The sequence below is a fragment of the Halichoerus grypus genome, chromosome 8, assembly GCF_964656455.1.
Source record: "Halichoerus grypus chromosome 8, mHalGry1.hap1.1, whole genome shotgun sequence".
Lineage (NCBI taxonomy): Eukaryota > Metazoa > Chordata > Mammalia > Carnivora > Phocidae > Halichoerus > Halichoerus grypus.
In genome coordinates this window covers 91183356-91203902 of record NC_135719.1, presented here as the reverse complement: position 1 = coordinate 91203902, position 20547 = coordinate 91183356, and the positions used below count along the sequence as shown (strand labels likewise).

Sequence of the window (20547 nt, the reverse complement as noted above, 5' to 3'; positions counted from 1 at the left end):
ACACTATTAAAAAGCACAGGTCTGTAAAATCTCCCTCAATTTGGGTTTGTCTAATTATTGAGTTTAGATTCTCCACTTGCGGCAAAAATACCACAGAAGTGTTGCTCAGACCTCCTTATTACGTCAGATCAAGAGACACATGCTGTTGATTAGCTGCCTTACTGGCAGTGTATGATCTTGATCATTTGGTTAAAGTGATGTCTTCGGGGGCGCCTGGGTGGCTCAGTCGTTGGGCGTCTGCCTTTGGCTCAGGTCATGGTCCCGGGTCCTCGGCGGGAAGCCTGCTTCTCCCTCTCCCACTCCCCCTGCTTGTGTTCCCTCTCTCGCTGTGTCTCTCTCTGTCAAATAAATAAATGAAATCTTTAGAGAAAAAATAAAGTGATGTCTACAGGTTTCTCAGTGGCAAAGTTATTATTTTACACTTTGAAATTAAGTATTCTGTGGGGAGATACTTGGGACTATGTCAATTAAATACCCAGCACTTAACCAGCACTGTCCCACAGAATTTGTGTGATAATGGAAATACTCTATAATCAGCACTGTCCAGTATGGTGGTCACTAGCCACATGTGGCTGCCAAACACTTGAAATGTGAGTAGTGCAACTGAGAAATTCAAACCGAGTTTTTATTTAATTTCAATTAACAGAAATTTAAATGTTCTGTAGCTGCATGTACCTAATGACCACAGTATTAGCATTTCAGCCTTATATTGTTTTTAGCATCCAGTTATGACTTCCCTGAGTCAGTTATTGTGATGGTTGCCAAATGGTCATTTTCTAATTCCATCATTGTATACATTTTAGTTGGCTTTCTACTCTAAGGAAGAAGTTTTCCTTCACCCCCATTTATAAATCGTTGTAACCGGGGTGCCTGGGTGGCTCAGTTGTTTAAGCATCTGCCTTCGGCTCAGGTCATGGTCCCGGGGTCCTGGGATCGAGTTGTGCTTCGGGATCCCTGCTCGGCCAGAAGCCTGCTTCTCCCTCTCCCACTCCTCCTGCTTGTGTTCCCTCTCTCGCTGTGTCTCTCTGTCAAATAAAGAAATAAAATCTTAATAAATAAATAGTTGTGACCTATATGCTTATATTTGTCTTTACACATATCTGAATTTGGAGGCCAGTTCACATGTTTTACAGATGGCTACACAGGTCTGCATTTTATTTTATTTTTTTAAAAGATTTTTATTTATTTATTTATTTGACAAAGAGATAGCACAAGTAGGCAGAGCGGCAGGGAGAGGGAGAAGCAGGCTCTCCACTGAGCAGGGAGCCTGATGTGGGGCTCGATCCCAGGACCCTGGGATCATGACCTGAGCTGAAGGCAGCCGCTTAACCGACTGAGCCACCCAGGCACCCCCAGGTCTGCATTTTATAGAATACTTTTGTATGTGATCTTATTACTTACCTTTTTTTTTTTTTGAGAGAGAGAGAGATCATGAGGGTGGGGAAGGGCAGAGGGAAAGGAAGAGAGAGAATCTCAAGCCGACTCCCCACCCAGCATGAGCCTGATGCGGGGCTTGATCTCATAATCGTGAGATCATGACCTGAGCCGAAATCAGGAGTTGGTCACTTAACTGACTGAGCCACCCAGGTGCCCCTCTTATTACTATTTTTATAAAAATTGCTATAACGTATCACTTTAGTCATTAAAATATACATTATATATGTTATACATTATATAATCATGTAATATAATACACATATTTTAATGGCTTACAGTCAGAAATGTTCAGGGGCACCTGGGTGGCTCAGTGGGTTGGACGTCTGGCTCTTGATTTTGGCTCAGGTTATGATCTCAGGTCATGGGATTGAGCCCCGTGTGGGGCTCTGCACTCAGCGGGGAGTGTGCTTGATATTCTCTCTCCCTTTCCCCCTGCTCTCTCTCTCTCTCTCAAAATAAATAAATCTTTTCAAAAAAAAGTTCAGTAGTATAACTTGGACACAAAGAGCATATTTTATCTCTCATTAGATCATGCCAGGTAATTCCAAACAATAATATTGGTCTAGGTGGAAATTTCCTGAAGAATCTGGTATGTGGAAAATATTGTACATGAAACCAAGTATATAATTTTATGTCTTTAAACAGTTATTTCTGTATAATGAGTAGCTGTTACCCAAATTCTGTTGTCTTAATAAATTTAAAGTTACGTGATTTCTAGTGCTGTATATTTTCAGTACAATTCTTCCAGGCTCTCTGAGCGTCACCGTTTATTCTCCCTCTTTTTAGGGTAACCTACAGCTGCTGCAGAACTGCTTGGCGGTGTTCAACGGAGACACATAAGCCACACTCCACCTACAGTTAAAAAGGGCTGCCTTCCTTCAGATTTTATTTTTGTTTTCTTAATGGTATTAAGCATTTACTGCTCACTGGAAACAAAAGAAACAGCCGTCAAAGTGCATCTACTCTCCTTTTTTCCGAGAAACCACGGAGCGGCGCCGTCCCTGGGCTCTGCCAGCGTGCGCGGTGGGACGCCGCGCCCCTGCACCTGTGCGCCCCTTGTGGCCGTCGGCCCTCGCCGTGCGCGCCTCCTCTCCCGAAGCCCCAAGTTCAGGCTTGTTTTAAGTGGCCTCTGTAACTGTGTTTATTTTATGAATAGTATTCCTTCTGGCTGCCAGTCTTACTTACTTTTAAGTACTCTCTGAAGTTTAACCCTTTTAAAAACACATGTTCAAACAAGATAAAGATTGCCCTTACCTTTTTTTGAATTTTGTTTTTAAAAAACATTGTATACCACCTTAGTTCATTCATGTATCCTGGTAAAGCATCTTAATCGGACTTATTTTTAATTAATGAACATTTCTTAGAAGTTTTGGGACAGATTTTATGTAATCTTTATAAGTATGATTTCTGATGAAAAGCAAATGCATTAGTATGTTTGCCTTAAACTTGTAGACTAAACCAACTATTATCAAATAAAGTGATAACAGTGATAGTTTTTAATTCTGTGGTCATTGTATCACTCTAAAATTTGGAGTAGCTATAATAAATCTACTCCTTTATTCTGCTTTACAGTGCAGGTCTTAGTTTTTCCTTTTTCTTTTTTTAAATGGCATATTGAATGAAGTTTACCAAGTCCCTTTACAAAAGGATGAACTGCTTCTCTGTGTGCTTTTAGCCTTTTATAGAAGGTGGAATTGAGCAGAGGCAAGTTAGAAACAGCCATTTCTAAAACACAGGAGCAGACAGAACAGTCTGTTATGGTTTCCTGAATTCTATCTCTAGCTCAGCCAAGGAACCGTGAGACGTGCCATTGAGCCCACTTGATCGTTATACTAGTGTATAAATTGGTACGTAGAGAGAAAGAGTATATAGGGAACAGCATTTGTCGGTGGGGGAAAAATTGGAATATTTGGACTAAAAAGGGTACAAAAAGGATACTAATTGTCAGTAGTCAATTCCAAATATTACTGGTCTTTTTAATGTAAATTAACATCAAGTCATTTCTAATTTAAAATTAGGTTGTGTGGTTTGATTTTTTTCACTAACTTCTCTTCCAGTTGGAAACCACAAGCATTTGGGTTGGTCACCCCTCGTTTAAATTTTCCCAAACCCTGGTTTAGGTCTTAAGGGTAGTCACCGTGATTCCGGCCTTGCATGTTCTCTTGCCTTACTGGTGTGCTGGTTAATGTTCTTTCACTGATGTTGTTCCCTGATGCCATTTGAACTTGATTTTTCTGTTGCCTGAGAAATCTCTGTGTTTTGTCCTCCTTCATGTCTCCTTCCCTGGTGAAAATATGCCCGTGCGATGCTCTCCAGTGGGTGAACATGGGCCAGAGAGCCCTAGCTTCTGGATTCCGGTGCAGTCCCTTCGCTGGCTGCCCTTGTGGCCTCAGGCAGGTTCGCTTGACCTCTGTCTGCCTCAGTTTCTCTACTACAAAGGACATATTGACCTACCTCACAGGGGTGTTGTGAGGATTAATAAACATTGGTACAGTGCTTTGGAAATGTGAAGATGCTGTGTAAATGCTAAGAAATAGTGAGTACACAGGGCGCCTGGGTGGCTCAGTTGGTTGAGCATCTGCCTTCAGCTCAGGTCATGATCCAGGGTCCTGGATCCCTCTGCTCAACGGGGGAGCCTGCTTCTTCTCCCTCTCCCTGCCCCCTGCTCATGCTCACTCTCTCTCTCAAAGTCTTTTTTAAAAAAATCAAAATAGCAAGTACAGGGCAGAAAGCTATATACAGTGTTCCACATAGCCATCAGCTAATCTGTACCAAAAAGGTCTTTTTGGGGAAAGGGGTAGGAGAGTGCTTCGTACATCCCTTGGTCCCTGGTTTACATTTTTACAGTGTGTGTGTGGGCGGGGGTAGACTGGAAGCAGCAGTTACATATTAGAGCATGTGTGGGAGGGTGCTTAATAAATACACCTATAAATGAGTTGACTACACTATGCAAGGGCCTTCTCATAAAACACTAAGATAACGTATATTACTTCCTCAAGGACCTACTTCAGGAGAGATTCTACTTCGTACCTCCAGAACAATTGAAATATTCCATAGTTTACTGCTAGTTCCTGATTAAAAAAAAAAACAAAAACAGCCAGCCTTGGTTTCACTGCTCTTGAGCTGTGGCATTCATTTAACATTTATTGGCTGTCGTATGCCTAGGGGCACAAAGGAGAAACAGGAGGACACCCGGTAGCAGAGACAAAGCCCTGCTATCGGGTTTCCTACAGGGGACACTATGACAGGAAGAACGCGACCTAGGCAGTGAGAATGACCCAGGGTGTGAACAGTGGGGTGGGAACCAGGGGAATGAAGGTTGTGGGTTTTACGTGGTGAGGGTGGAAGATGGCAAGAAAGGAAATTGCAGAAGAAAGTGGGTCACAGCAATTGCACTACTAGGTATTTACCCCAAAGATACAAATGTAGTGATCCGAAGGGGCACCTGCACCCCAGTGTTTATAGCAGCAATGTCCACAATAGCCAAACTATGGAAAGAGCCCAGATGTCCATTGACAGATGAATGGATAAAGAAGTGGTGTATATATACATGGAGTATTACGCAGCCATCAAAAAGATGAAATCTTGCTATTTGCAAGGACATGGCTGGAACTAGAGGGTTTTATGCTTAGTGAAATAAGTCAATCAGAAAGACAATTACATGATCTCACTGATATATGGAATTTAAGAAACAAAACAGGGTCATAGGGGAAGAGAGGAAAAAAGAAAACTAAACCAGAGAGGGAGACAAACCATGAGACTCTTAATCATAGGAAACAAACAGGGTTGCTGTAGGGGAGGGAGATTGATGAATGGGGTAACTGGAGGTTGGACATTAAGGAGGGCATGTGATGTCATGAGCAGTGGGTATTATATTAAGACTGATGAAGCACAGACCTGTACCTCTGAAACCAATAATGCATTATAGGTTAATTGAATTAAAATTTTGAAAGGAAAGGGAAAAAAAAGGGTCAGGTCAGTGAGCTTTATAGACTGGGCAAAATGTCTGCACCTAGTTTGGAAAAGCTTATACAATATTAATGTACTGTAGCAAAACTACAGAAGTTGAGCTCAAACTGATCACTTTGAAGAAATAAACTAGAGTAAGACAAGGCCGGTTCAAAAAGAAACTGGCGGGGGAGCGGGGGAATCGGAGTGGTTCAAGGCATTATAAACCATCCCGCCAAACAAACTCTATTTGAGTTTTTCAATGCTCCATTTAAGCACGGAACCACCTGAACGTGGTTACCTACCACCCACTCAACAAACACTTGTTTTCGACACTATATTTTTACTTGTAAAAAACTATAAACTTAAAAGTTCTACGAAAAAGTACCAAGATTTCTAACCGCAAACCGGGCATTACGTAAAACATCATAAAACTACCTAAAAAGCTCTCAATCAAAACGACAGCAAGTAATAGTAAAAACATACCAAGAACTTTGAAAAACGCTCTTGAACAAGACCGCGAACCCTGCAAAAACTGTTATTGAAGTACAAAAACCAGGGGAAAGCGCGAACGCAGTCCCCCACTACCACAAATTATGCAGTCGAGTTTCCCACATTTGGGGAAATCGCAGGGGTCAGCACATCCGGAGTGCAATGGATAAGCCTCGCCCTGGGAAAACCACCTTCGTGATCATGGTATCTCCCCTGCCAGGTAAGTATGCTTTGCTCGCCCCGCCTCGGCGCTCACACTCGCGCTCGCCCGCTCCTTACACACGGTCACTTCCCTCCCGCCGCCCCCGCGACCCCCGCGACCCCCGCGACCCCCGCGCCCCGCACCACCCCCGCCACCACCTCGCCCGCCAGCACAACCCCGCGGGCGCCTTCGCCTGGCTCCACGCGGGACCCGCGCGCCCGGGCGGGGCGGGCCCGGCAGCCTCTGCGCGCCTGCTCCTCTGCATACGCCACGCCCTCGTCGTGACGTCCCCCGAGCCCCGTCTCCCGCTCTGGGACACCGGCCGTCCTAGTCCTCGCGGAGACCGCGGATGCCTGGGGGGGCAGGGAGGCGGGGTGCGGAGCGGGCGGCGAGGGTGTCAGGACCTGCAGGGGAGACCCGAGAAGGCGGGGTCCCGAGGCGCCCAGAAGTTGGAGGCCCCATTGGGAGTGGGTTAGTCGGGCTCGGGTTTGGTCTCACCTTCCTTTCAGCAAAAATTGCACGCAATATGCAACAGAGAGTCAACTAAACGTTAAATACCAAGATGAGAGTTTTGTCACCAATTTAACATAAAATTGTTTTAACCCTCATTATGACCTTTCAGGTTACGTGGTAACCTAATCTTGCAACACTGAAAGAACATTTGAACAGAGAGCATCAGGGCAGGGAGTCCGTTCACAGAGTAGATGCGTGGACTGGGGAGGGTGTTGAATGGTCTCTGGAAAACCAAATGAACAGAAATGTCAGATTTCCATCCTGCGGGGTTAGGTTACCTCTTTCAGGCTGCCTAGATTTGTCTTTTCTTCTATACAAGAAGATCCTTTCTGGATATCAAGTGGAGGTAAATTTAAATATCCTCTGCAGATATGAGCAAAATGAACTGTTATATATCACCGAGTGATCGCTGCTCTGGAGCAAAGCAAGGCAAGAGACAGGACTGGAGATTATAGGGTCAGCAAAGGCTTCCCTGAGGTTCTAGTAGCAAAAAGATCCAAGGAAACGTAGTAAAGCATCCTTTTTGATTGAAAAAAGGAGAATTATCAAAATCAAGAAATTCACATTGATACAATATTATTACTCTACAAGCATTATTCCATTTCCATTAATTGTCCCAGTAATGTCCTTTATAGCTAAGGAAAATTCAAAATCATGTGTTGCATTCAGTTGTCATGTCTGTTTAACCTACTTTAATCTGAAATAGCTCTCATGTAATTCTTTGCATTTCATTATGTAGGCATTTTTGAAGACTACAGGCCAGTTATTTTATAGAATATCCTTCAGTTTTTGAGTTGTCCTGTTGCCTCGTAAGTACATTCAGGTATGCATTTTTTCTTTAGATTTTATTTATTTATTTGAGAGAGAGAGCGCGCACAGAGGGAGAGCGAGAGGGAGAAGCAGGCTCCCCACTGAGCAGGGAGCCTGATGCGGGGCTTGATCCCAGGATCCTGAGATGATGACCCGAACCGAAGGCAAACGCTTAACCGACTGAGCAACCCAGGCGCCCCTCAGGTATGCATTTTTGACATGAAGACCACATAAATGATACTGTCTTTTATGGGTTTGCTCATGTCCCTCCCCAAAATATGTTGAAGTCCTAAGCCCTGGTACCTATGAACATGACCTTATTTGGAAATAATATCTTTGCAGGTACCATCCACTTAAGGTGAGGTCACTAGAGTAGGCCCTGATCCAATGTGACTGTTTTCCTTGTAAGAAAAAAATGCCATGTAAAGATACTTGCAGACAGAACACTATGTGATGACACAAGCAGAGATTTTAGTGATGTAGCTGCAAGCCTAGGATTGACTGTCACCACCAGAAGCTAGGAAATGGCAAGGAAAGATTCTACTCAAAGTCTGAGAGAGCATGGCCCTGCTGGCACCTTGCTTTTGGACCTCTAGCTTCCAGAACTAGGAATGAGAGAGAACACATTTCTGTTCTTTTAAGCCACCTAATTTGTGGTACTTTATTATGACAGACCTAACAAATTAATAGTGCCCTCCTCTGGGCATCACATTTGGAGGCACATGAAGTCAGTTTGTTCAATTATTAGTAGTCTTAACATTGATTACTTAGGGGAGGCTGGGTGGCTCAGTCGGTTAAGTGTCAACTCTTGTGTTTTTTGTTTGTTTGTTTGTTTATAGTTTGATGTATTTTAATAGCAAACTTACAGGAACAGCACAGAAGACAGACAACATTAAAAACATGTACTTGCATGTAGGACAACTCAGAAAAGTATAGCATATGGATGGATCTACTGTATGATAAAAATGCTACAAACAGGGACACCTGGGTGGCTCAGTCGTTAAGCGTCTGCCTTCGGCTCAGGTCATGATCCCAGGGTCCTGGGATGGAGCCCCATGTTGGGCTCCCTGCTCAGCGGGAAGCCTGCTTCTCCCTCTCCCACTCCCCCTGCTTGTGCTCCCTCTCTTGCTGTGTATCTCTCTCTGTCAAATAAATAAATAAGATCTTCAAAAAAAAAATGCTACAAACAACATTTAGTTGCCGTCAATAAGAAATTTACTTGTTTTAAAAAAATCCAAATGCTCACATTGTCCAGAAAAATTTAAGTTTTATTTATAATTGCTATAAAGTTGAACTGCTGAAAGGTGTTCACTGAAACATTTTTTTTTAAGATTTTATTTATTTATTTGAGACACAGACACAGAGAGAGAGAGCATGAGCAGGGGGTGAGACAGAGGGAGAGGGAGAAGCAGGCTCCCCGCTGAGCCAGGAGCCCGATATGGGGCTCGATCCCAGGACCCCAGGATCAGGACCTGAGCCGAAGGCAGACACTTAACCATCTGAGCCACCCAGGTGCCCCTTCACTGAAATATTTTGACTTGCATTAATGCTATATGTCCCCACATTTATATTAAAAATTCACACACAAATGAAAATGAGAAAACTACCAATACCTGATTTCTGTCCCTTATTTTTCCACTTGCAATCATATACTTAGGTACATTTGATCCCATGGGAAAAAAAAAAAATCTAACGTTCAGAACTACCAATAACAGGAAGAAGAGAAAAAAAAATTTTTTTAAAGAATGAAATGTTTTCCATCATAGTGGATTCTTAAGCACGTTCTCCACGTATGCGGCGCGCTAGCTGGATGTCTTTTGGCATAATTCTGACACGTTTGGCATGGATAGCACACAGGTTGGTGTCTTCAAAGAGGCCCACCTGCAAAGCACCAATAGCTGCACTCTGGAAGCGCAGATCTGTTTTGAATTCCTGAACAATTTCTCGCACCAGACGCTGGAAAGGAAGTTTGCGGATCAGTTCAGTGGACTTCTGATAACGTCTAATTTCACGGAGTGCCGCAGGACCAGGCCTGTAACGATGATGTTTCTTCACCTCTCCAGTAGAGGGCGCACTCTTGCGAGCGGCTTTTGTAGCCAGTTGCTTTCCTCGGTGCTTTACCACGGGTCCATTTGCGGGCAGTCGGCTTTGTACGAGCCATGGTACAGAAACCTCCTTACTTACCCTCCTTCTCCTTCGGCTGGAGCTCGGCGACCTAGAGGCGGCGCTGGCGTTGGCGAGCTACGGCGTTGCAGCGGCGGCTGCGAACACCGCAACTCCTGGTTTTGGCTCAGGTCATGACCTCAGGGTCGTGGGCTCGAGCCCCCCACCCGGCTCTGCACTCAGCGGGGAGTCCGCTTGGCCACAGCAAGCAGGGGGGCGGGGCAGAGGAAAAGAATCTTCAAGCAGACTCCCCGCTGAGTGTGGATGCCCATGCGGGGGGGGGGGGCTTGATATCAACACCCACGAGATCATGACCTGAGCCGAAACTAAGAGTTGGAGACCTAACAGACTGAGCCACCCAGGCACGCCTAACACAATATTTTTTAGCATCCATTGATGACTCTTGCATCATAATTGACAAATGTTGATTTTCTTTTCTTTTTTTTTTTTTAAGATTTTATTTATTTGACAGAGAGAGACACAGAGAGAGAGGGAACACAAGCAGGGGGAGTGGGAGAGGGAGAAGCAGGCTTCCAGCCGAGCAGGGAGCCCGATGCGGGGCTCGATCCCAGGACCCGGGGACCCTGACCCGAGCCGAAGGCAGACGCCCAACGACTGAGCCACCCAGGCGCCCCCCCCCCTTTTTTTTTAAGATTTTATTTATTTGACAGAGAGACACAGAGAGAGAGGGAACACAAGCAGGGGGAGTGGGAGAGGGAGAAGCAGGCTTCCCGCTGAGCAGGGAGCCCCATGCGGGGCTCGATCCCAGGACCCTGGGACCATGACCTGAGCTGAAGGCAGACGCCCAACGACTGAGCCACCCAGGCGCCCCTACAAATGTTGACTTTCTAATTCCATCATTCATTCTTCATGTATTAGTTGGCATTGTATTGAAAGAAAGAACTTTCCCTCCTTCCCTATGTACTATCAGTATGAACTCATGGTTGTTATTTCTTTTTTAAGATTTTATTTACTTGACAGAGAGAGAGAAAGAGAGCACAAGCAGGGGGGAGGGGCAGGCAGAGGGAGAGGGAGAAGCAGGCTCCCCACCGAGCAGGGCTCAATCCCAGGACCCCCAGGACCATGACCTGAGCAGAAAGCAGATGCCCAACCAACTGAGCCACCCAGGCACCCCCATGGTTGTTATTTTATTCTGTTGTTTGTGACCCATAACTGTTTTTAAATTTATTTTGATGTTCAAATGTTCCCAGATTGGGCCTATGAAAGCCCCTTCAGGGTGGCTACTGTGGATCGCTTCTCGGCTTTTTGGCTAAGATCAAGTGCAGGGTGGCTACTATGTCCTTTCGACATGTCCATTAAATTTTTGGAGCATTTCCTTATCTTCTGGCAAAAGATGTTCCGGGGCCATTGTCGACCTCAGAGAGTCGGGGACCTGGGGCGCCGAAGGAACTGAGAAAAAGAGACGACAGTATAGCGAGGCACAGGGGACCCCAAGCAAACAGCCCGAGGTCCCAAGGTTTATTTTCCATAATCTAATATACCTTCTACAATGATACAGATCTATAATGATTTACAGCAGGGGCTTAGTAAGGCACATTCTTCCACGTACCCAGGGTTAGTTAAGTGAAGCAATGGGAGTGGAGAAGGAATAAAGAAATCTGTAACTGGCTGTGATCAATTAATTGTAAAAACCATTGTACTCGGATCTTAACACAGGATAAGAGAACACAGAAGGGAATGCACAGTGTGCTGTTTACAGCTGGCTTCCTATCTACAAAACATCTGCTGTGTACTTTAGAACAGACCACACACATCCCAAGGGCATTTCACTCTGATCCTTTCGGGTTATTTTTAACCCTGCAATCTCGAGTTTTCTCAGAGATCTCAGAGTCTGAATGAACATGCACCAGTGGTCATTGTGGTGTTCTGTTTCCCACAGGCCATTTTGTACTTTTCTTGACCCCTGAAAATTATCTATTTCTCCAAAGAGGCCTGGTTCTTTTTAGTGGACAATGGCATTTAGAAAGCAATATCCTGGCAGTAAGTATGCTTAATGCTACTGTCTTTGCTTCTAGTCCTCTTTAGTGAATAGAGGTAAACAGTTTCCTACACCTATCTGTATCTACTAAAAAATAATGAGCCCAGACCGATACCTTCAATTCCAACTTTCAGTTAAACATACATAGTTTCTTCTTGCCCTCCACCATTCCATATTTGCATCTCTTTTCTCCAGCCGTGAGAACCTTGACTCCCCAACACCCATTTACTCATTAGCTCAATCCTACAATACATGCAACATTAGTACAGAATTGTTACAACCCGGTAGCTATGAAATACAAACCTACGATGGGACAGTTCAGTATTTGTTTGCACTTCTTGTCTTTAGACTTGAAGATGTGTATAGTCAATGTACTGTGTCCAAAAGTCATTTCAGTTGGTTATTTTTTTCTATTTCAGTGTGGTTACACTATTCATCTGAGATAGTTAGATTCAGTTATGCTCATATTCAACTTTAGGAATTTTCCCCCTGCAATTAAAAAATATATGTAAAACAGTAATAGAGTTGCAAAAGTCAGAATTACAAAGAAGGTACACTCAATAAAGCATCACTCTCTCCTTCCATTCACACCCCCCTCCCCTTACTATCATCAGTTCTGGTTTACTTATTAGTTTTGTGTTGTTGTTTTTTTTTTAATTTTTTTTAAAGATTTTATTTATTTATTTGAGAGAGAGAATGAGACAGAGAGAGAGAACATGAGAGGGGGGAGGATCAGAGGGAGAAGCAGACTCCCTGCTGACCAGGGAGTCCGATGCGGGACTCGATTCCGAGACTCCAGGATCATGACCTGAGCCGAAGGCAGTCGCTTAACCAACTGAGCCACCCAGGCGCCCCAGTTTTGTGTTTCTTTTTGCAAGACTATAATTTTCTTGTTTTCACATTTTTCCTAGACAAACGATAGCATACTACATATATTTTTGGACTTTATCTTTTTCACTTAACATAGTTAACATGTCATACATAGGGAAACCTACAAGTCAAGCAAATCTGCCCTAACCTGCTTGAGGCCACTGGTCAGCCAAAGAAAAGGTAAAAGTAGAAACCCACGGGGGGCTGACTAGCCCAAATACGGTGATTTCTCAGTGGGAAAAAGGTTAGAAAAAGATGGTGAGAAAATCAAACGCCTCAGTCTAAATTTAAACTACAAACTAGTATGGGTCGCCTGCCTGGATCAGCGAGTACAGAATGCGCCTGCGGATGGAGTTCAAGACCCACGCTGGGTGTAGAGATTACTTTAAAAAACAAAACCAACAAAGAACAAAACTATAAAGTTCATTTTAGCTAGAAAAATCAGAGTAGATCTCTCCTAAGTCCTCTATTTTCAATCCCCAGGGGTGCGAAACACCAGCATCGGGACGTCACGACGAGGGCGTGGCGTATGCAGAGGAGCAGGCGCGCAGAGGCTGCCGGGCCCGCCCCGCCCGGGCGCGCGGTTCCGCGTGGGGCCAGGCGAAGGCGCCCGCGGGGTTGTGCGGGCGAGCGAGGTGGCGACGGGGGTGGTGCGGGGCGCGGGGGTCGCGGGGGCGGCGGGAGGGAAGTGACCGTGTGTAAGGAGCGGGGCGAGCGCGGGGGTGAGCGTCGAGGCGAGCGAACGAAGCATACTTACCTGGCAGGGGAAATACCATGATCACGAAGGTGGTTTTTCTCAGGGCGAGGCTTATTCATTGCACTCCGGATGTGCTGACCCCTGCGATTTCCCCAAATGTGGGAAACTCGACTGCGTAATTTGTGGTGGTGGGGGACTGCGTTCGCGCTTTCCCCTGTTTATTTCTGTTTACTGAAAAAAGATTTGTTTAGTTTTGTTGAGTTGGTTTTTTTAAATGCCGTTATTGTTGTGGTGGTAGGTTTTTGTCGTTAGTACTTATGATGCATAAAGATAAAATAATTTTATTCAGTGTAGTTAGACTTTTCTCAAGTTGGCGCTTGAATATAATTTGTGTCAATATCGTGTTAGTTGCTCCATGTTTCTTTTCTTTATGGCATAGGTACGTGTTCCCGGACTTCAGCAACCGGTGGATACCAGCAACGAGAGCTATGCTTGCCTGTTGGCTCCGTTGACCCTTCTCTGCCCACCGCTTGGGGTTCCCAAAACAGATCAAGATTCTCTGGGTTTTCTGGAGTCGAGAGAGAAGAAAACACCAGTGCCGGTTTGAACTCTTTGCCCTGCCTGGTTCCGGGTACTGTAACAAGCTTTTCAGATCCCATCTAGCGTGTCTCCCAAAACCACTACCCACCCAGAGAGTCCCACCTTTTAGGATACCATTCAGCCATGAGATGCTGCAGTAATGGGAACTCACTCTGTACGTTTTCTACAATGCCTTTTCAGATTCTCCCTCTGTAGGGGATGTTTCTCTGCTTTGAACTCGTATGGGATAATGTACCATTCACATGCCATGGATTTCTCTGGTTTTCAACTGTTGTTCCACCCAACTTTTTTGAGAAGTAGAACACTCTCCCCGAGTCACAGTGATGTCGAGGAGGTACCTGTTGGGGAGCCCATTTTCTCTTTTCTGGGACTCATGGCTCTCCTCAGGGGGATATGCCTTTACAGTATGTTCGTTCTGCTCCTCAAAATTGGGTCATTATTTACTGATTCCCATAAACTTAAAATCGAGAGTTAGGGGTTCTAAGGAGTTGGCTATGGTCCTAGGACCTACAACAGGACAAATAAACTCAGGGAATTGCCAAATGAGACTGCCATTTTGGAGTGGCTGTTGGGGAGTTTTGTGTGCACATGATGAGCAAGCAAAGAAAAGTAGGAGTATGTAGCAGAGAGGCTTTCCTTGACTCCCTTGTCAAAACCTTTAAGCCCTCAACCCCAGTCCCTTCTCTCCATCCCATCTTCTCTATCCCTTAACCACTTTTTTTTTTTCCTCTTCTACTTCATATTACTTGTTTGCTTGCTTCTGTCTCCCTGTTCCATTCTCTAGCACGGCACAAAAACACCACCCCAAAACCTGAGAGCTTTGAAACAGTAACAGTCATCTATTTTGAGCACAAGTATGCAACTTTGGCAGGCATTACTCTGCTCCCTGTGTTTGGGGCCTCAGTTTGAGATTGAAGCAGCTAGGGACTAGCTATGCATCTCTCTTTCTATGCATCTTTCTCCACAAAGCCTTGGACTTCCTCACAACATAGCAGCCTCAAAGTAGTCAGCCTTCTTACATGGTATCTCAAGTCTCCCAGACAGGGTTCCCAGAGACCCAAATGGAAGCGGTAAAATTTCTCCTGACCGAGTCTCAGAATTCCCTGAACAACACTTTTGCCACATTCGATTGGTCAAGCAAGTCACTACATTCCAGTTTCCAGGGGAAGAAATAGACCCACCTCTCCATGGACAGAGTAGCAGAGATAGGAAAGTTACCAGTTTACAGTCTAAAAAATTGTGTCCGCCTCACCATCTAAAGGCAAAATTCTCCCCTGGGTGGCTCAGTCGGTTTAACTTCTGACTCCTGACCTCAGCTCAGGTCTTGATCTGAGGGTCATGAGTTAAAGCCCGGTGTTAGGCTCCACACTGGGCATGGAGCCTACTAAAAAAAAAGAGAGAGAGAGAGAGAAAGTTGAACAGATTAAATGGAATGTTTTGGCAATTGTGAATAGACTAGAAAACATAATAGTATACTTACGTTTTTTTTCAGGTGTTTTAAAATACTTTCCCTTTTAGCAGCATTATGTACTTGGCCACTGCATGATTTGCTCAGTGGATGAAGTTTGCACTTCGTCCTGGTTTTCTGTCTTCAAGGTTAGACTTTCCTTTCTTTCTTTGACTGTTATTTTCCTTTAGGGTGTTTTGGTTTGTTGTTGTTGTTGTTTTTTAAAGAGGCAGCGATGGGCAGAGGGAGAGGTAGAGAGAGAGAATCTAAAGCAGGCTCCAGGGGCGCCTGGGTGGCTCAGTCGTTAAGCGTCTGCCTTCGGCTCAGGTCATGATCCCAGGGTCCTGGGATCGAGCCCCACGTCGGGTTCCCTGCTCGGCAGGAAGCCTGCTTCTGCCTCTCCCACTCCCCCCTGCTTGCATTCCTGCTCTCGCTGTCTCTGTCTGTCAAAAAAATAAATAAAATCTTTAAAATAAATAAATAAATAAAATAAAAATAAATAAATAAAGCAGGCTCCATGCCCAGGGCAAGCCAGACTTGGGGCTAGATCCCACCACCCTGAGATCATGACCTGAGCCAAAATCAAGAGTCAGCCGCTTAACCCACTGACCCAGGCGCCCCTCCTTTAGGTTTTACTAGGCTCACTTGTGTATGTTGAAGAAGTTCATATATTGAAGTAGTTTATGACAGGCTTACTCAGGAAGATACCATGAAAAAATGATCCTTGTTAAGTTGGTTGGGGGAAATCCTATACTTAAGCGCTTAAGGGGGGGCGGGGGAGTGTAATTGGACCCAAGTCCATCTGCCTGATGCGTACAAAGCCAATCACTGAGACATCAGGTATGCTGTAAGGAAAGGGGCTTATTTGAGAGGCAGCCAAAGGAGGAGATTGGAGAGCAAGCCACAAATCCGCTTCCCTGAAGGGGGAGAGAACAAGTTTTTTATAATCATAGGGGCTGCATTACATACATATTGATGAAAAGAGCAGAGAAACTTATGACTATGCAAGAGGAAAGATGGAGCATGCGCCTTTAGGAAGTGTGTATGTAACATACTCCCCATGTTCACTGTGCGTGGAGACTTAACATCAGAAAAAAAGCAAAATTCAGCCCCTCACATCAGGAGGTTATCTTAGGATATGGAGAAGGGGCTCTGGGCATGCTCCAAGAGCTGGTATAAACTGGATGGGGTCTTGGGTTGGTTACCTTGGGTTAGCAATATAGGTCAGAGGCTAGAGAACCATATTAGTTGACCTTGAATCCAGGCTTCTGCAGAGACAGCTAGTAGATTTGTTAGTGGGGTTAGAGGGAGAAACTGTTCTCTGAAAAACAAGCTTTAAATTTTCTGCTAGCTTCAACCTCATTAATCGTATAGGACACATTTTCAGGAGGGGGAAATGTCCTCATAATAATCTCTCCAGTGTGGATGAGCTAGCTAAAACAAAATAGACTGAAACTTCCTTTTCGCTTAAGGGAAGGTGGGGTCACTCTCTAGTTGGGCCCTCGACTGCCCAGAGCTGGGAGACCAGGCTTCTCGGATCTCCCATCCTGGTCCTGACACCCTCGCCGCCCGCCCCGCACCCCGCCTCCCTGCCCCCCAGGCATCCGCGGTCTCCCCGAGGACTAGGACGGCCGGTGTCCCAGAGCGGGACACGGGGCTCGGGGGACGTCACGACGAGGGCGTGGCGTATGCAGAGGAGCAGGCGCGCAGAGGCTGCCGGGCCCGCCCCGCCCGGGCGCGCGGTTCCCGCGTGGGGCCAGGCGAAGGCGCCCGCGGGGTTGTGCGGGCGAGTGAGGTGGCGGTGGGGGTGGTGCGGGGCGCGGGGGTCGCGGGGGTCGCGGGGGCGGCGGGAGGGAAGTGACCGTGTGTAAGGAGCGGGGCGAGCGTGAGGGTGAGCGTCGAGGGGAGCAAGCAAAGCATACTTACCTGGCAGGGGAGATACCATGATCACGAAGGTGGTTTTCCCAGGGCGAGGCTTATCCATTGCACTCCGGATGTGCTGACCCCTGCGATTTCCCCAAATGTGGGAAACTCGACTGCATAATTTGTGGTAGTGGGGGACTGCGTTCGCGCTTTCCCCTGATCATTTCGGTGTGCGAAAGATTAGGCTTTGTGGTGTTTTATGAGCTCCACCCACTGACCTTTAGCGGTGGTTGCTATGGGGTAGGGTGATGATGCCCGGTGCTTTACGCGCGTTGCGGCTTCGAAAGTTCGTCTTTTTCTTTCTGATGTGTTGTTTTTTGCTCGCCGTTGGCATCTCTACGACGGGCGTTAACGGTTTAGGGTAGGGAAGGCTCTTCAAGCTGCGGACGGGGTACCGGCCGTGTCCATGTTAGTCGCCCCACGTTGCTCTCCCTTTTGGCACAGGTTACGCGTTCCCGGACTTCACCAGCCGGTGGAGACCGAGCCACAAGCGCTATGGTGGTGGTGGCTTCGTTGACCCTCCTCTGCCCACCGACCTGGATTCCCGAAACAGGTCGAGATTCTCTGGACTTCCTGGAGCCGAGAGGAGACAATACCGGTGCCGGCTGGACCCCTTGCCCTGGCTCCGGGTACTGTAACAAAGCCTTTCAGCTCCCATCTAGCGTGCACGCCCCAGACCGCTCACCCACCCACTGAGAGTCCCACAGAGGCCCAGCAAGCCGCAGGTGCAGAGCCTTCCCGTGACTGACTGTGTCACCACTGCCTGACTGGGTAGCAGGCACCTCTGCACCTTCAAGGATGGGGGGCAGTACCTTGGAAGCCGCCTGCCGCTCTCCGTGACACCCCAGCCAGGAAGGGTCGGCCATGCTGGGGCCCACACTTGCATCTGCTGGTCACAAAAAGCCACTGCCCCCCCCTCCACCTCTCACCCTGCTGTTTCCCCAAAGCACCAAAGCTAGGTCCCCCAGGGATGCCACACCTCCACATCTCACCAGGGGCCACATCCCACGAAGGTCTTAAGGTTTTATCCTTGGTTCCTGTCCGCTGGTCTCTGCAGATGATGACCTTAGAGGCTGGGGTTTCTCTGTGGCTTCAAAGCAATCGAGTCTTCCTGAAGGTCATCACCTGTTGGGCTTCCCTGGCAGGGCCTCCTGAGCCCGTGGAGAGTCTGGCTCAGTCCATCTCAGTTAGCAGTAGGACAGTGGGACTGAGACTGGGTTGGGGAGAGAGAACCTCTTAAGAGGAGCTTGCCAGGAGAGGAAGCCGGGGAGGAGAGGAGAGAACAGTCTCCAGTTTGAGAGGCAGAAGCAACACCGAAAAGGGGCCCGTGGGCTCCGAGGTCAGGGATGGCAGTGGCTGGGTCCCTGAGGCTCCCGAGGGCCACACTCACATTGGGGTTCCGCTACCGGTCCCCTCTGTGATGCACTCCACCTGTACTTTGAGCCTGTGGAGTCTCCTTCCCACAGGAAGGAGGAGAACGAGGAGGACCATTCTCTGGCGCTATTCTCTGCACTCCCCCCCACCGCCCCCACTCCCCTCCCCCACCCCCCGCCAACAACCTGGCTCTGACCCCAAGGTGAAGCCCATGTTCTCCTGGGTGCTCTCTGGCTGGGCCTCAGGATCTTGCTCTTCAGGCCCTGCCAATTTAGCCTGAAGGGCCCAGCGCTAAGTCAGCCAGCTGGTCAGAGCCCACAGGCCGGCCAAGGAGGTGAATTTGTGTGCCGGTCCACGAGGGCAGCTGCCCACGCCCCACCCCACCCCTACCCCCACTCTTCTGCGCCCTGCCTTCAGCCCTCGTTGCCCCGACTCTCCGGCTCCCTCTGAGCTCTAAGCCTGTGCTGTTGCTGCCAATCTCCCTCCCCACCCCCACCCCTTTCTACAGGTGGAGACCCCAGCGGTCAGTGGCCGGAAAGCGGGCGGGATGGAAATACTTCCATCTATTTCTGTCTCCCTCCATCAGATGTAGCCGGAGAATCGGGGAATCCGTGCGGGGGGGGGGGGGGCGGGGGGCTTTTACCGCACCCCCCGGCGAAGTAGGTAGGTGGCTTGTACCGAGTGTGTGTGAGCAGTCACTGCTCTCTCGGCAGGAACACCAGCGCCCCGCGTGGCTACAAGGGCGCGGGAAAACTCAAGTGTCCTCGGGCCGCACGCCGTCCTCACACTGACGGAACCCTGAACGCGCCTCCGAAGTTCTCATCGCGACTGGCGAGGCCCACGGAGGCCCCTGCTGCATTTCGCTTCTGCCAACGTCAGCCTCGATGCAGGCGCACGATGGGATGGGCGATGGCTTGGAAAACCTCAAGGTGACAGTTCTGTCCCACGAGTAGGTTAAGCTGGTCGGGGAAGAGGCTCTCGGGTCTCCGTAAGTCTGTATGTTTATAGACCACATGAAAGCCAGACAAGGAGGAGACGGACAGACAGACTGCAGCTGGGAGAGACAGAAGCAGTGACCGTCCCCGGAGGCAGGGCAGGAGACCGAGACCCAGCTCGAGAGGCAGAGTCGTCAGGAAGGATGTCCCTGCCCCGTGGGATGACCCGTCCGCTTGTCAGCCGCGCGGGCTTGCGGAGGGCAGACGCTCTTGGCCCACCTCCTCGTCTGGAGCGGGAGCCGCGGGGGGGTGCGGGTGGGGGTGCGGGGGGAAACGAGCGCACAGGGCGTGGGGCGGTGCGGCGCTGAGCCGAGGCAGGAGCGGCGCGGACGGGTAGCGCCGCAGGGCCGGTGCGGGCCGCCCGCGGCAGGAAGGCGCCGGGGCGCTCCCCGGGCGGCAGCACACCCGCAGCCGAGTAAGGGAGGCGGTGCGTGAAGGTTTTCCCGCCTCGGGCCGCCGAGCGGGGCCTGGGCCGGGCAGAAGTGGGGCTGGGCGCTAGGGGGGGCGGTGGCTTCCCCGGCGGCGCAAAAGCGTCAGGCGCGTCCTTCGAGCCGGAATCGAACCAGCGACCTAAGGATGTCCACGCCTCTGCGGTCTACAGTCCTCCGCTCTACCAGCTGAGCTATCGAAGGGTGCGCGCTGGCGGGCCCGGGTCATTACTTTTTCTTGAAATGACGGAGGCCACGGCGCGGGCGTGCCGGACGTCCAGCAGGCCCTGGCGCGGTCGGAGGCCCTGTCAGAGAAGAGCCGAGCCCACGTCGCCGCGGCGCCCGTTCCGCGCGGGGCCTCGAGTCCCCTGCGCTCGGCGGCCGCGGGGCGGGGGGTCCGGCATCCCGGGCGCGATGGTCGAGCTGCCTGGGCCCGGGCTCTCACCCGCGGCCTCCTGTCCCCTCCCGGGGCCCCCTCCTACCGGTGGGGCCGACCCCGGTCCGCGGCGGGGGAGCGGGTAAGAGGGGAGGAGGGGCGTTGGCGAACCCCACGCGCGGGTTGGGCGACCGAGGCCTTGCGGAGCGGAGGAGGGGAAAACCCACTGGATCGCGCACCAGGTAGGCGGCTGCGAACCGCCTACCTGCTGGT

At 48.7% G+C, this 20547-nt stretch overlaps 1 protein-coding gene, 4 non-coding genes and 1 pseudogene across 5 annotated transcripts in view; 3 read left to right on the top strand and 3 right to left on the bottom strand.

The window, feature by feature from the left end:
* SNX6 (sorting nexin 6) overlaps positions 1-3942 on the top strand; it is a 56262-nt gene extending 52320 nt beyond the window's left edge. Inside the window, exon 14 of the mRNA XM_078053557.1 lies at positions 2224-3942. Coding sequence (XP_077909683.1) covers positions 2224-2277 — 54 coding nt within the window. The 3' untranslated portion in view covers positions 2278-3942. The remainder of the gene's footprint in view (positions 1-2223) is intronic.
* Positions 3943-5941: 1999 nt separating this feature from the next.
* LOC118523809 (U1 spliceosomal RNA) lies at positions 5942-6105 on the bottom strand. The gene has a single exon (XR_004911271.2). It is a non-coding gene; the product is annotated as a U1 spliceosomal RNA (small nuclear RNA).
* A 2881-nt stretch (positions 6106-8986) lies between these two features.
* On the bottom strand, positions 8987-9668 carry LOC118523802 (histone H3.3A-like; annotated as a pseudogene).
* Positions 9669-13183: 3515 nt separating this feature from the next.
* LOC118523814 (U1 spliceosomal RNA) lies at positions 13184-13348 on the top strand. Its single transcript, XR_004911272.2, has one exon. It is a non-coding gene; the product is annotated as a U1 spliceosomal RNA (small nuclear RNA).
* Positions 13349-17096: 3748 nt separating this feature from the next.
* Positions 17097-17260, top strand: LOC118523805 (U1 spliceosomal RNA). The gene has a single exon (XR_004911269.1). It is a non-coding gene; the product is annotated as a U1 spliceosomal RNA (small nuclear RNA).
* Positions 17261-20012: 2752 nt separating this feature from the next.
* Positions 20013-20102, bottom strand: TRNAY-GUA (transfer RNA tyrosine (anticodon GUA)). Its single transcript is given in 2 exon segments — positions 20013-20048; positions 20066-20102. It is a non-coding gene; the product is annotated as a tRNA-Tyr (tRNA).
* Positions 20103-20547: the final 445 nt, after the last annotated feature.